The 13,493-nt window shown below is 32.4% G+C and overlaps 2 protein-coding genes across 2 annotated transcripts; both read right to left on the bottom strand.

Moving 5' to 3' along the window:
• Positions 1-534: 534 nt before the first annotated feature.
• On the bottom strand, positions 535-3,057 carry LOC130743537 (probable polygalacturonase At3g15720). Its single transcript, XM_057595784.1, has 8 exons — positions 2,911-3,057; positions 2,659-2,781; positions 2,194-2,307; positions 1,852-2,059; positions 1,683-1,764; positions 1,366-1,474; positions 970-1,074; positions 535-765 (listed from the first exon to the last, which is right to left on the bottom strand). Exons 1-8 carry the CDS (start codon positions 3,055-3,057, stop codon positions 535-537), a joined length of 1,119 nt encoding a protein of 372 aa, XP_057451767.1.
• Positions 3,058-7,381: 4,324 nt separating this feature from the next.
• Positions 7,382-11,060, bottom strand: LOC130743536 (probable polygalacturonase At3g15720). Its single transcript, XM_057595783.1, has 8 exons — positions 11,016-11,060; positions 10,527-10,664; positions 9,639-9,809; positions 9,119-9,326; positions 8,960-9,041; positions 8,424-8,532; positions 7,881-7,982; positions 7,382-7,717 (listed from the first exon to the last, which is right to left on the bottom strand). Exons 1-8 carry the CDS (start codon positions 11,058-11,060, stop codon positions 7,487-7,489), a joined length of 1,086 nt encoding a protein of 361 aa, XP_057451766.1. The 3' UTR covers positions 7,382-7,486.
• Between the last annotated feature and the right edge of the window lie 2,433 nt (positions 11,061-13,493).

Below are 13,493 nucleotides of genomic sequence, written 5' to 3'. Positions count from 1 at the left end.
TTTACATCATTTGATCCTTGGAGTCTTGGACCGGTTGAAGATGTTGCTTGAAAATTTCTGCTTTTTGTGAAGTAGTTTTTGGTTTATAATCTTTCTAATGGTGCTACTCCCAAAGTGACTGATGCCTGTCATATATGATGATCATATTTGATGCCATTATGGACTTCAATGTAGTTGTTTTATTTTCTTATTGACTTCATTGTCAAGTTTTGATTACTCGTGCAAAATGTTTTTCATTACCCTCCACAGTGCATGATTTACGTGTTTAATTTAAAAACTTAGTCAACGATAAGAAGAAGTTCCTGGGATTTGATGAGTGCAATTCTGGATGCCAATAACACTTTGCAAGACATTGATAATTTTCCATAACAGAGTTGCAAATCGATTAATGAAACCCTTTTATTTCCATATGTGAGGGTTCTTTGTATACACAATTTTTTCACATAGGAAGAGACACTGGGATTCTCTAAGAAGTTACTCTAAGTAGCTCTAGAATATCTGCAAGTGAATCTAAAACAAGCTCTAGTTGATTCACTATAAACAAGAGACACTGGGAATTATAGCATTTCCAACTGTTGCTCCACGGGCATTTTTGCAAGTAGTGCCAATCTTCTTTCCTGCTTGAGAAGGGGCAATATTAATTTGATCTAATAGAATGTTGGAACAACCAAATGAGGAGCAATCTATGTTAATAGCTAAGTCACTGGCAGAAGTCCCTGTAAACCCAAGATATCTTGCATCACTCACTTTCACCGCAGAATCCTCCTAGTAATTTGCCCAAATTCAGAAAAATAATTTTGATTAGCATCAATTAAGGATATCAATAAATATAAGTGTATATTTAGATATACGGTGAAAAAACTACAATGGATAAGATAAGATATGTTTCTTTTGTCCACCGTGATTTTGCATTCGGCGTAGTTTTTCACTGTATATCCAAACATACTATATATATAAATCATTGGGTACCTTTGGTTGCCTTGGACCATAGTGTTGATCTATAATGATTGGGTTGTATACGCCTACAAGTTGTATTTGCTCAAAATAGATCTTTCTTGCATAACCTGATCCACCCTGAAAATCATTGAAGTATACAAAATCCAAAAGTGAGACAATTGTGGGAAAATGATTCATTTTTTTTGTCCCTTGTATATAAAGAGAAGTGCTATAAATTAATGAAAAATTATATTTTGAAAAATATAATAAAACTAGGAATCATTGTGCTGAAAAAAAAATTGTTCATAACCATTTCCCATATATGAATATCACGCCTAAAAGGAGTATGATTTTGCAATTGTAATTAGCAAAATTATTAAACTTTTAGATATGATAATGTGCCACTCTTGTGTTAGCTTAGCTACTCACTTCAACTGTCTTGATTCTTGCTCCATTTGTAGTCCCTATGAAGCTGCAATTCTGTACGTAAATTTCTTCAACTGTCTCATGACCTCTATTCCTGCCAAGGCTGCCAATGCTGAAAAATTCACACATGTTTCTTAATTTCATCAGGTTTCTTCAAATTGCCAATAACAAAATTACAATAAAATATATGGTTGATTATCAAATGAAGGAAAACCATTGTATAGAATCGGAATCAGAGTATTAAATTATGGATACGAATCTCTTATTTTTCTCAAACAAATAAACCATAAGAAATGGGACTGAAATCAATTTATATATACCTTATCCCATGGCCAGGTCCACAAACAAGTCGAGTAGCATTGATTTTAGCGGTACCACCATTGATGGCAATACAATCATCACCTGAGAAAATTAAGGAAAAACAACGAAATTAACCATAATATTGCACGTGTAGTAATTTTATTTATGAGAAATTAGAATTTGGTTTACCAGTTCCAATGTTGGAATCTTCTATCAAGATATTTCTCGAATTAGCAATATCAAATCCGTCAGTGTTGGGGCTATTAGCAGGAGCTTGAATGTTTACATGAGAGAATACTGCATTGATGGAACCATCTACGGTTATGTGAGCTCCGGGACTATTTGTGAACATCAAGTCACGAACCAAAAGATTATTGCAAGCATGGAAACTCAACATCTGCATCATCAACATGAAAAATCATGTTATGCAAGATATATATTTAGGTATAACAGTTGAATCAATTGATACTTGTTGATATGCATGGTATCTATATCAAAATGTCTTTAATAAAGATTAGAATCATCATATACCACTGGTCGAGGAGATTGGGGTAGGTTCCACCAAGTAGAACCATAGCCATCGATTATTCCACCGCCATCAACTATGAGAGCATTTACGAATGAAATCCTAATCATACTTGACCTCTCACCACCCCATGCATTCTTAGAAGGTGCAATTAATTTCCCTTTAATCTGCAAAGAGAGAGAAGTTAAAAAAAAAAAAACAAAAACAAAAGAAGGTCTTATATGTTGTTTATAGAAATAACTTGTCCATTTTTCAATGTACCATAAAAAAAAGTCCGATTTTAGTTAAAAACTACCACTGAATTTGTTTAATTGAATTTTTTAAAAATATCCTGATTCTTAATAACAAGACTCATATACACATTTTTCTCTTTACTCATTTCACTTCACATCACAGATTACTTTTATTATATTTCTCTGTTCTCTTCACATATATTGGGTAAACTACCACAGATATACCTGAATGCGAACTCTTATTGCCTTGCAAGGACCATCTAAGAATAGGTTTGTCACCATGAAGATCTTTCTTGGTGGTATAACTAGAGTTGCTCTCCCTTCGGTTGCACAGACTTTCTGCCATGCACTTAAAAATGCCTACCATGCCATCCAAAATAGAAAAATCAGGTTAATGATTACTCAATTAACAAGAAAAACTTATAAAACTTGTGATCATAAAGTATAGATTAAAATTATAATTAAAAGCCAAAATACAAATTAACACACTTTTGAATCATCTGATATGCCATCACCACGAGCACCGTTATCCATCACATTGTAAGATATGTACGTTCCTGCAACATCATTCCACCTCACACATAGACATTGTGAAGCAAAACCAAGTATTAATAGACAAGTTAGTAGCCCCAGCATGCTTAACAAGGATGAAAATGACACAAAAATGATCCTTTTGTCTTTCCTTTTGCAAAAGCAAGTATCAATTTGTGATGGGAGCAGAAGTGTATGTAGGTGTTTAAATAGAAGATTATTTGCCTCATAATTAATGGGAGATTAATAATAGCAATTAAGTAATTTTAATTGAGAAAATTGCATGTTGACCAGCAAAATCTTGAACGTATATGTTTTTTAACGTTGAATATATTACTCCATTGGTCAACGACTCAACGCTGATTTTTGTCTAAGAAATAACGCATAATAAAAAGATAATCATAGGTTTTTTTGTATAAGCAAGATAATCATAGGTAATTATGGTCAACGCTGATTTTTGTCTCTTGAGTTGGTTAAAAAATATTTTTACGGTATATATACTGTACAAAAATTTCAAAATAAAAAACTAAATGAAAATGAGGTAATAGTTTTACAATTCAAAGTTTCAAACTAAAAATGTGACCACCGTCAAAAAAATGTCACTGACTTATAGCTTAAGTGATAAAAGTTATGAGATATATAAGTTGGTGGGGAGGTTAAGGATCAATTTATGGATGGTACAATTTATATTTTCAATGTTTTTTTTTGTACATCGGAAAGATAAATTGAACCATCCAGTAATTTATCTAATGAAAAAAAAACTAAAAGTATGAAATAATAATAAAAATAGAAATGCTTTTAATTTTGGACGACTCCGTTATACATATCCCCATTTCACTTTTGTCCCCTGATTTTTCTTCTTATTTGTAATTTCAGATTTAACTCAAACAATTGAGTTATCTTTTCGTTGATTTCGTCGTTAGTTAAATCATACCAAATAGCTCTGCCCTTTAATTTTTTTTCCTCTAACGTTTTTCCATTACAATCATTAGTAATTAAAGGATTAATTGAGAAACAAATCAAGCAGCAAAATGTTTAAAGTATATTTTCATGTTAAATAAAATTAAAGGATTAATTGAGAAACAAATCAAGCAGCAAAATGTTTAAAGTATATTTTCATGTTAAATAAAATGACATAACTCATGATAAAAGCAATATCATTCCTAATTAACAAGAGATATTGCGGTGCAAAGAGACCGCTTGACGTGCTTGTTTGAACTTGCTCTTGGTGTGATCTGATCTAACTAGTTGTGAGCCAGAGGTCGATTGCCTTTCTGCTCTTAGAAACCTCACACCATGCACTTTTGCAATGTCAATTGTTTTACAACCTATTTGGTTTGTTTGATGTTGTCTTGGTATTAAAGTAGACTAGATTAACTTCATGTCGGAGTTTATGTGTGATTTTTTACCGTGGCTGATGTTGTATTGTTAGGAGGATTGAAACAACATGCTGTTCTGCCAAAAACCTGCTTCTGCACTGGATATTCTGTTGCAACGTGTTGTTGTGTTGCGTCCATCCTTGGTGGTTGTGCACAAACCTGCTACTTCGGCCAGCATTGCGAGTGCTTCCCTCTTGTTGGGCGATCCTAGGGCGTGTGAAGGTCAACATTGATGCCTCCATTTCCACTTCTGTTTTAGTTGGTTTTGGTTTTATTGTGCGGTATTTCAATGGTGACGTGCTCGTTGCGAAAACTTCACCTTTAGTTAAGAATTACGCATGGCACCACCATATTCCTAGGTGTACGAATCTCCAATTGCATAACTCAATGCAACACCAATATGGATTACAGCAAACACATTATCATCATGATCATAATATCACATTAGCCATTAGCAAAATCATAAACATAAACATACATTCAACGTATGTCGCGCTCACAAGTACTATATCATTATCATGACAACACATTAGGCAATCACAAAGGCATGACACATATAGATATACTCATATATCATACTCGCAACCATATCATCAATCATCAAGGCATGTACATATTTATATTGAAACACACAACACAAGCAATCATAGATAACCAACCAGCTAGCATCTGAATAGAACTTATACCATAACCCTAACTACCAACCAAGAGGTAATCCCTTCTCCCTAACCTGGATTTCACTGCATATCTATGAGGGGTCGGAGGTTCCTCGTATTCTTAAGGAATCTAGTGTTTGCCTCTTTTCAAAATCACGAACTGGGGTTAGTATACTAACGATACACAATATTCCAACATCTCTGTTAAAACACCATATATCACACAACTATATAAGCATGCATATATATATATATATATATATATATATATATATATATATTATGTATGTCTTAATTAAATTTCTTTAATCCATTTTGTTATGTCTTCTTCATCAATTTTAAGTCCTTATCAAGTCCAAGTTTGTAGAGTTCACATAGTCTCATCAAAGTCTCATAATCTCAAAAGGTCATCAAATGGTCCAATATTAGGTCAAAGAGTCTCATGGTCCCACAATCTCAAAGTCTCATAGTCTCATAAGGTCATCAATGGTCCAATATTAGGACAAAGAGTTTCAAGGTCTTGTATGATCCTTAATGGTTCAATCCAAAATCATAAGTTCCATGGGAATATTCATGGCTAAGGTCTCAATCTCCAATCCAAGCATGTTGTCCAAGGTGTATAATTCAATCATCAATTTCATGTTCTCATGCATGTGTCAATCTGTCCAAGGTGTATAATTCAGTCATCAATTCTCATGTCTCAATTTGTCCAAGGTCACAAGTCTCTTCATCGTTATCAAATTCATGTTCATGATTCAAGTCCTTATAATATTTCTTTTTAGAGTATTATCTTGAGATTAACCAATCCTTCTGCTAAACTTTAATTCTGAAATTTCTTCCATATTTCTTAGGTTGTGTTTATTTTTCACTATTTAGTGGTCTAAAAGCCATTTTCTTTGAAAAATCACTTCTCAAAAATCACTTTTCAACTTTTTTCAAAATCTAACTTCAGAATCAATTTCTTCATATTTTTCCCCATCACTTTTATTCTTGGCTCAAGTCCTGAATCTTCTTCCAACCTTAATCAGTTCTCAATTCAAAGTGGCTTAAATTCAATTCAATAGTTAGAATAACTTCCTTGATTTAATTTCCATTACTGTCTTCCTACAACTTTCTTAGTTTTATTCCAGAAACAACATCAGGAATACTCACAGAACAGAGGTTTAAGCTATCTTGATCCATGGAAGCTCACTGTTACTGGAAGCTAGTCACCTATAAAGGTCCAGAAGTCAAAAAAAGAGTTAGAATTGATGGAAGAGCCTTGGAATTCGATGGGAAGAACATTCAAGGAGTGATTTTCTTCAAAAGATTAAGGCACGAGTTCTGGATAGAAAAAGTGACGTTTTTCATCATTAAATAATGAATAAGAGGTTAGAAATGAGTTTAGAAGGTCGAGAACTTATAGAGTCCAAGTACTGGAAAATTTCTGGGTTGCTTATGAATTTTCCAGCGGAGACTCGCCGGAGAAGATGACCGGAGGCGGCGTAGGTACGGCGGAGATGGCGAAGAGTCACTGGAACTTGTTCCTCTGGTCACGAAGGTCACAGTGGTGGTTGTCGCGTGGCAAAAGAATGTCGGAACAAGAAGAAAAACGCCTCTGAAGGTGTTGATTTTTCGGCCAGCTCGCCGGGATCTTTAAGCTCACGGCGGAGCTGAAGAGAATGAACCCAGAAACGTTTCAAAACAGCCCAGAACGATGCCAAAGTTTCCAGAATTCATCTGTGGGTTTCCAGAAAGATGATTCTGCAGTTTTTGGAGAGATTTGGACAGGTTTTAGGGAGAGGATTTGAAGGAGGACAGTTTGATGAGGTTTGGGTGTGGTGGTGGCTGCCATGGAGGAAGAGGAGAAGGTGATTATTAATTCACCATGGATAAGGGAATTGAAAGCTGTGGTGGTGGCTGCCATGGAGGAAGAAGAGAAAGGTTGCGTGTGTTGGACGTGATGACTGATGAGAGTGAAGGAGCGTGAGAGTGAAGGAGAAGAAGAGAATGATACATCGGAGAAGAGGGAGAAGAAGTTGTAAGGATGATTCAGCTGCAGGAAAAGAAAGGTTTAGACACATGTATTCTTAAGATGAAAATTGGTATAAGTTAGTTTAGGTAGTGTAGGATTTAACACCGAGAGTTATAGAAAAATTGTTTGATATGTGAATTATATATTGCCCTAAATATTACGACGAGCTTTATAAAATGGTAAAATGTGGATTAAGGTTACTTTGAACAAAGCTTAAGTGATTAAGGAACACAGTAAATAATAAAACTAATTGAGAGATTTAAAATATTTTGGTATGAACGAATAGAAAGATTCAACTTTAATTCATTGTACGCATTGACGAAGTAGATGAAAAATCGAGATGTTACACTTGAGAGATGGAGAGATAGAGTGCACTTAAAATTCATTGGGTTCAAACCTTTATTAATGGTACACTCTTTATAATTTGAATACACTCTTTATAATTTGAATACATAGCTTTTGGTATTTGAGGGTAACGTATAAATTCACCTCAACAAGCAAGGGACACTTGGAATAGAAGATCTAACTGTACCATGGGCATTGTGGCAAGAAGCATAAGTCTTTCTTCCTGGTATGGCAGAGACAATGTTAATTTGATCCAACACAATGTTGAAACATCCCGATGTGGAGCAATCTAACTTGATAGCTAAATCAGCCGTAGAAGTTCCATGGATTCCACGATATGTCACATCACTGACCACCACTGATGTATCCGCCTAAAAATTAGGTCAAATTCAAAATAAAAACATATAATTAACTATTTTTTTTAGAAAACTGAATTATATAACAACAATATAACAACAATAAAGAGAAGGTACAGGCAAGCAAAGGGTCAAAAGAGTCCAGGAACCCCAAGCAGTTAAAATCATAAATGGGTACCGTTGGATTTAGACCGTAGTGCTGGTCTATAATTATTGGGTTGCCGGCCCTTATAAGTGTTATTTTCTCGAAAGTTATCTTCCTTGCATAACCCGATCCACCCTACAAAAGAATTACAATATACTAAAATCAAAATTGAGGAATAATAAAGGAAGTAATCCTTTTTTTTTTGGGTTTTAATTTCCACACATATTATATTATCACCCATAAATTCTCCGTTCTATTTATGATTTTATTTTTATCTCAAATTTGTGTCTTTTATTCGGCTCTTAGTACATACCCATTTGTTTTTATCTCAAATTTGGTATGTACTAAGAGAGTAAGGCCAATACTCTCTTAAAATCATGCTTTAATTTTTGAAAACATCAACATACTTTTTATTCAAAATGATCAATTTGTACGTAACGAAATATATGTAATTATTCTTCCAATATCAATCAATAATACAAAAAAAAATGTTAAATAGAATGTGAAAATGCATGTAGTCAGTATTATTTACAAAAGTGTGCAATTCCATTTCCCAGTCATATTTTTGTTACTTACTGAAACTGTTTTGATTCTTGCTGCATTTGAAGTCCCCGTGAAAATGCAGTCATATACATAAACCTCTTCGACGATCTCATGAGCACCACCTCTTCCAAGACTGCCAATGCTGATTAATCATACACAAGGATAAGAAATTACGATGATATAAATATTAATAATAAATCAAGGAAGTTTTTTACAATTGAATGTCACATGCAATTTAATTTATTAAATATTTAATCAATATTTTTAAGTAAAATAAGAAATTAAAGATATCACTTGACTCTAATTTGACTATAAGAATATAATAAACTCCAATTTAAATTCAAAGAAACTAAGGACCTTTTTAAATTGACAAAATGTTTTTTAGTTTCATTTTCGTAGTTTTTAAATGATCATTTGCATTTACATTTCTTTATTTCCCATTTCGTCATATTTATGTAGGAAACAATTAAAGTAATTATTTTATGTTGAATACTATTTCTTATATAATTCTTTAAAAATAAGAAATAAAACAAAAATAAAGGTAATGCTGTACTTTACAAGATACACACCTTATCCCATGACCTGGTCCACAAGCAACTCGAGTAACATTGATGAAAGATGTACCACCATTAATGGCAATACAATCATCACCTGTTAATTAGGAAGTTAGTGCATGATAAAATTGTACATGTTGTGATTTTATTTAATGAGTTGAAAATTTGGGTTACCAGCTTCTATGTTGGAATTTCGTATCAAGATATTTCTAGAATTAGCAATGTCAAAGCCATCAGTGTTGGGGCTGTTAGCAGGAGCTTGAATGTGAATATGAGAGAAACTTGCACCAATGGAACCATCTAGAGCTATGTGACCTCCAGGACTATTAACGAGGTGCAGATGGCTTACAGTAAGATCATTGCAACCATGGAAACTCAAGGTCTGTATCACCCGCAAAAGGATTAGTTTGTTCCAATCTTTTATTTATTAAGAAATTTCAAACTTTAATATAAAAGGTAGCTTGTAAAAAAATTGAATTATAAATAATTTCTTATTTTCTTTAAATAATGTTAATAGTTATAAATGACTAATACAAAATGAGTGGACAGTCAAATCTAAATGAGTGGATGGTCAAAATGTCTTCCTCTATTAATCAACATGTTGTTTAGGTATCTTGTGAAAGTAGGAGTATAGTTTTAAAGTAATTTAAAAAATTAATTAACAATCACAAAAATAAAGGATGAGTTATCATACTCTGGGTCGGAAACAATTTCTGCATCTTTCCCACCATGTAAAACCCAAGCCATCGATTTTCCCTCCGGCGCCATTGATTGTGAGATGGTTGACATAATAAATTGAAATCCATTTGGATTTATCAGCAGGCCCCCATTCATCAAAAGAAGGTGCAACAATTTCCCCTTGAATCTGCAAGGGTGGAGGAAAAACACAAAAAAGTCATTTATATGTTTATATTGCGTTCAGAAGTTTTGACTTTTGATAGACATTTATTTATTGTATGCCATTATATTTTTTAATTAATAATTTCTTCCAAGAATTTATTTGAAAGTTTGATATAGAGAGGAGGAAGGGACAATTAATAGAGATTTATGAGAAGTTCGCCCCTTATTATAGATTTTTTTCACTAGGCAGTAATGAGTTTGATTTCCTTTAAACCCTCCATAACTTTTCTCTATTTTTTTCTCCCATTCCCTTCCATTCCCCTAAAAGCCTTCCCCTTTCCTCTCTCAAAAAACTCCCAAACTAAGCCTAAGTCAATAAGTAATTACATAAATTATCCATTTATTTTATTAAAAAATCTCCCTTTAATTAGTGTTATCAGCTCATTAATATGAGTCAAATATGTTACTGATTAGTCTAAACTAATTAACCAACCATAATTAATTTAATTTTTTTTTTTGGTACATTGGAAAGATAAAATGCACCCTCCAGGGATTGATCATTGGACCTTCCCCACCAACCCAGATGTCTTCTAGCTCTTACCACTTGAGCTATCATTCGGGGACAATAAAATCAACAGTACCTCAATCCCCATAATTAATTTAATTTAATGTAATAAAATCATATATGACTTGAAAAAAAAATTAACAGCACCCCAATCCCCATGTTAAATATTAGCTATACCTCAATGTTAATTCTTGTGCTCATGCAAGGACCTGTTAGCGTAACTGTGTTGGTCACAAGGAACGTTTTTCCTGCTGGTATAACTAGAGTTGTTGTCCCTGAAGTCCTACACGTTGTATGCCATGCACTCAAAAATGCCTGCCAAAGAAAATCGTAATGAAAATATTTTTTTAAAGATCACAATGTAAAATAATTTATGAAATCTTCTATTAAATAAAAATCATAACTCTAGTTTGTTTATTTTTCATTCTTTTTCGTGTTTTATTGTAATTGTAAACTTTTTTGGTTATAAAATTTGTATAAAAAATATTAAAAACTAACATCTTTCATTCTTTTTATTATTTTAGGTTTAACATTATAAACTAGAAAATAAAATGAAAATAATAGGACATTTTTCAATTGAAACAAAAAGTAAAAGATGAAAGTGAATAAAAACGTCCAAGATTCAGAGGAAGTAAAAAATCAGAAAGACAAAATAGAAACACATACATGTGAATCATCAAATTTGCCATTGCCACGAGCACCAAAGTCCATCACATTATAAATAGTGTTTTGGCATACACAGGATGAAATAAAACCAAGAAGTAAAATGCCAGTGATTAAGCTCTTCATATTTAATAAGAATGAAATCATTAAACGAAGAAATTTTTCTTTCTGAATTTCTTTAGGAAGAGTAGGATTTTCTTAAGTGTTTGTGAAGGAGTTGGGTGTTTAAATAGAAGACTGCTTTACAATTAATGGTATTTTCACAATTAATGGTAGATATGTAATAAAAATAGAAAAAAAATAAACCAACAATTTCCATAAAATATATATTAATTGTAAAATAATATTTATCTATAAAAAATAATAAAAATATAGTCTCTAGTAAAATTTTCTAGCTCTTAATATCTAAGTTGGCAGTAAAATCTCTAGTACTTAATATTTTCTTCTCACTTTTCCAACTTTTAAGGTCAAATACCCCATAAATGTTATTTATTACTACCTCTGTTTCTATTTAACTGTCCGTAGAGATAAGAAACACACATATTAAGGAGCGCAATTAATTTTATTGATTTTCAAAAAAAAAATTACTTGTTTTCCTATTCTACCCTCTAAAATGTGATTTATCTTTCCTCGTCTATTGCTCCTACAAGGGCATTATTAGAAAAAACACATCATTTAATGCTCTCTTAAAATGCTAATTGGACAAATATATATAAACAAATTATTTTCTTCAAAGTTGGCAATTAATAAGGAACAGACATGATATATCAGGTTAGGATGATTTGATTTGATTAAAAAAAGATAAGATAAGATAAGAGCAGGTTAGTCATAAATCCAGTATTTATGACACATTAATAAAATTAAATAAATATTAAATTTAATTTTAATCACATTAATATTTTTTTTTGAAATTAATCACATTAATATTAATAATATGTATGTATGTAAAAAATTATAATCACACATTAATATTAATATATATATATATATATATGATCTCATAAAAATAGTTTAAATATAAGAAAACTGATTTTAATATATTTAATAATTATTAATCTTATCATATATATATATATATATTTATTGATTATTGCGTACAAAACTATTTCAAATGATGATATTAATTTTGACTAATAAAATGAAAATAACTAAATAATACTATAATTATTGAATCAAAAACAAAGATGACGTACAATGAGAGATGGCCCTTATACTATAATTTATTAAGGACTACAAATATTTAAAAAAAATAATATAACTCAGTGTTTTAAGACTCGGCTCGGTCATCGACTCGGTGGGGCTACTGAGTTAATAGGTCACTGGTCGGACCGGTGAGTCATTGGGTTAAATGCTTAACTCGGTGTGTATTAAAAAATTATAAAAAAATTCAAATGCAAGATGAAGTTGAATATATAATTAATAAAATATGTTTCTAATCAGCGAACAGTTGGTGGTGTATTGGTAAAGCCTTCTCCTTTCTTACCTCAGGTCTAGGTCCTGTGTTCAATTCCCCACTACTCCACTTTTTTTAAAAAATAACATTATTTTGGTTTAAGTGTCTCAAAGGCCAGCTCCAGCCTGAAAAAACAGGCCCAGTATATTCAATAACTGTTGGGCCCATTCAATAACCTGATCCATTCTCAACGGGAAAAAAAAATTGATCAACGAAAAAAAAAATTGAAATGGGTGACTCGCCGGTCTGATCAAAATCCAGCCAAGTCACCGAGTTAATCAACGTTCCAACCGAGTGGCATGCATAACCGATCAAATGTGAGGCTCGGACCGGTCAGGTCACCGAGTCCCGGTCCAACCAGTCGGTAAGGCCAGCTCCAGCGTGAAAAAGCAGGCCCAGTATATTCAATAATTGTTGGGCCCATTCAATAACCTGGTCCATTCTGAACGAAATAAAAAAAATTGATCAACGAAAAAAAAATTGAAATGGGCGACTCGCCGGTCTGACCAAAATCCAGCCGAGTCACCGAGTTAATCAACGTTCCAACCGAGTGGCATGCATAACCGATCAGATGTGAGGCTCGGACCGGTCAGGTCACCGAGTCCCGGTCCAACCGGTCGGTTTGGCCGGTCCGAGCCGAGTCTTAAAACACTGATATAACTTATTAATAATCAATTAGTTTTTTTTTGTTAAATCGGAAAGATAAATTGTACCCATCAGGAATTGATCCATGGACCTCCCCCTACCCAACTCATATGTCCCAGTATTAATATTTTCTGATGCATCGAAAAATTAGTTGAAAGAGTATTCATAACAATGATAATTCATTAATTTCAGTTGAAAATTTCAAAATACAATTAATGATACAATCTTTTTTATGCATAGATAACCAATATAAAATGTACAATAAATATAAGTTATTTTTTTTGGTACATCAGAAAGATAAGTTATTCAATATAATAGATAATAAATATAAATTATTAAATATAATAAGTATTTATTAATTGATATGATATATATAAATTATT

This window comes from Lotus japonicus, chromosome 3 (assembly GCF_012489685.1).
Source record: "Lotus japonicus ecotype B-129 chromosome 3, LjGifu_v1.2".
NCBI lineage: Eukaryota > Viridiplantae > Streptophyta > Magnoliopsida > Fabales > Fabaceae > Lotus > Lotus japonicus.
Note: the sequence above shows the minus strand (reverse complement) of the source record. Positions and strands in the feature narration are given on the sequence as shown.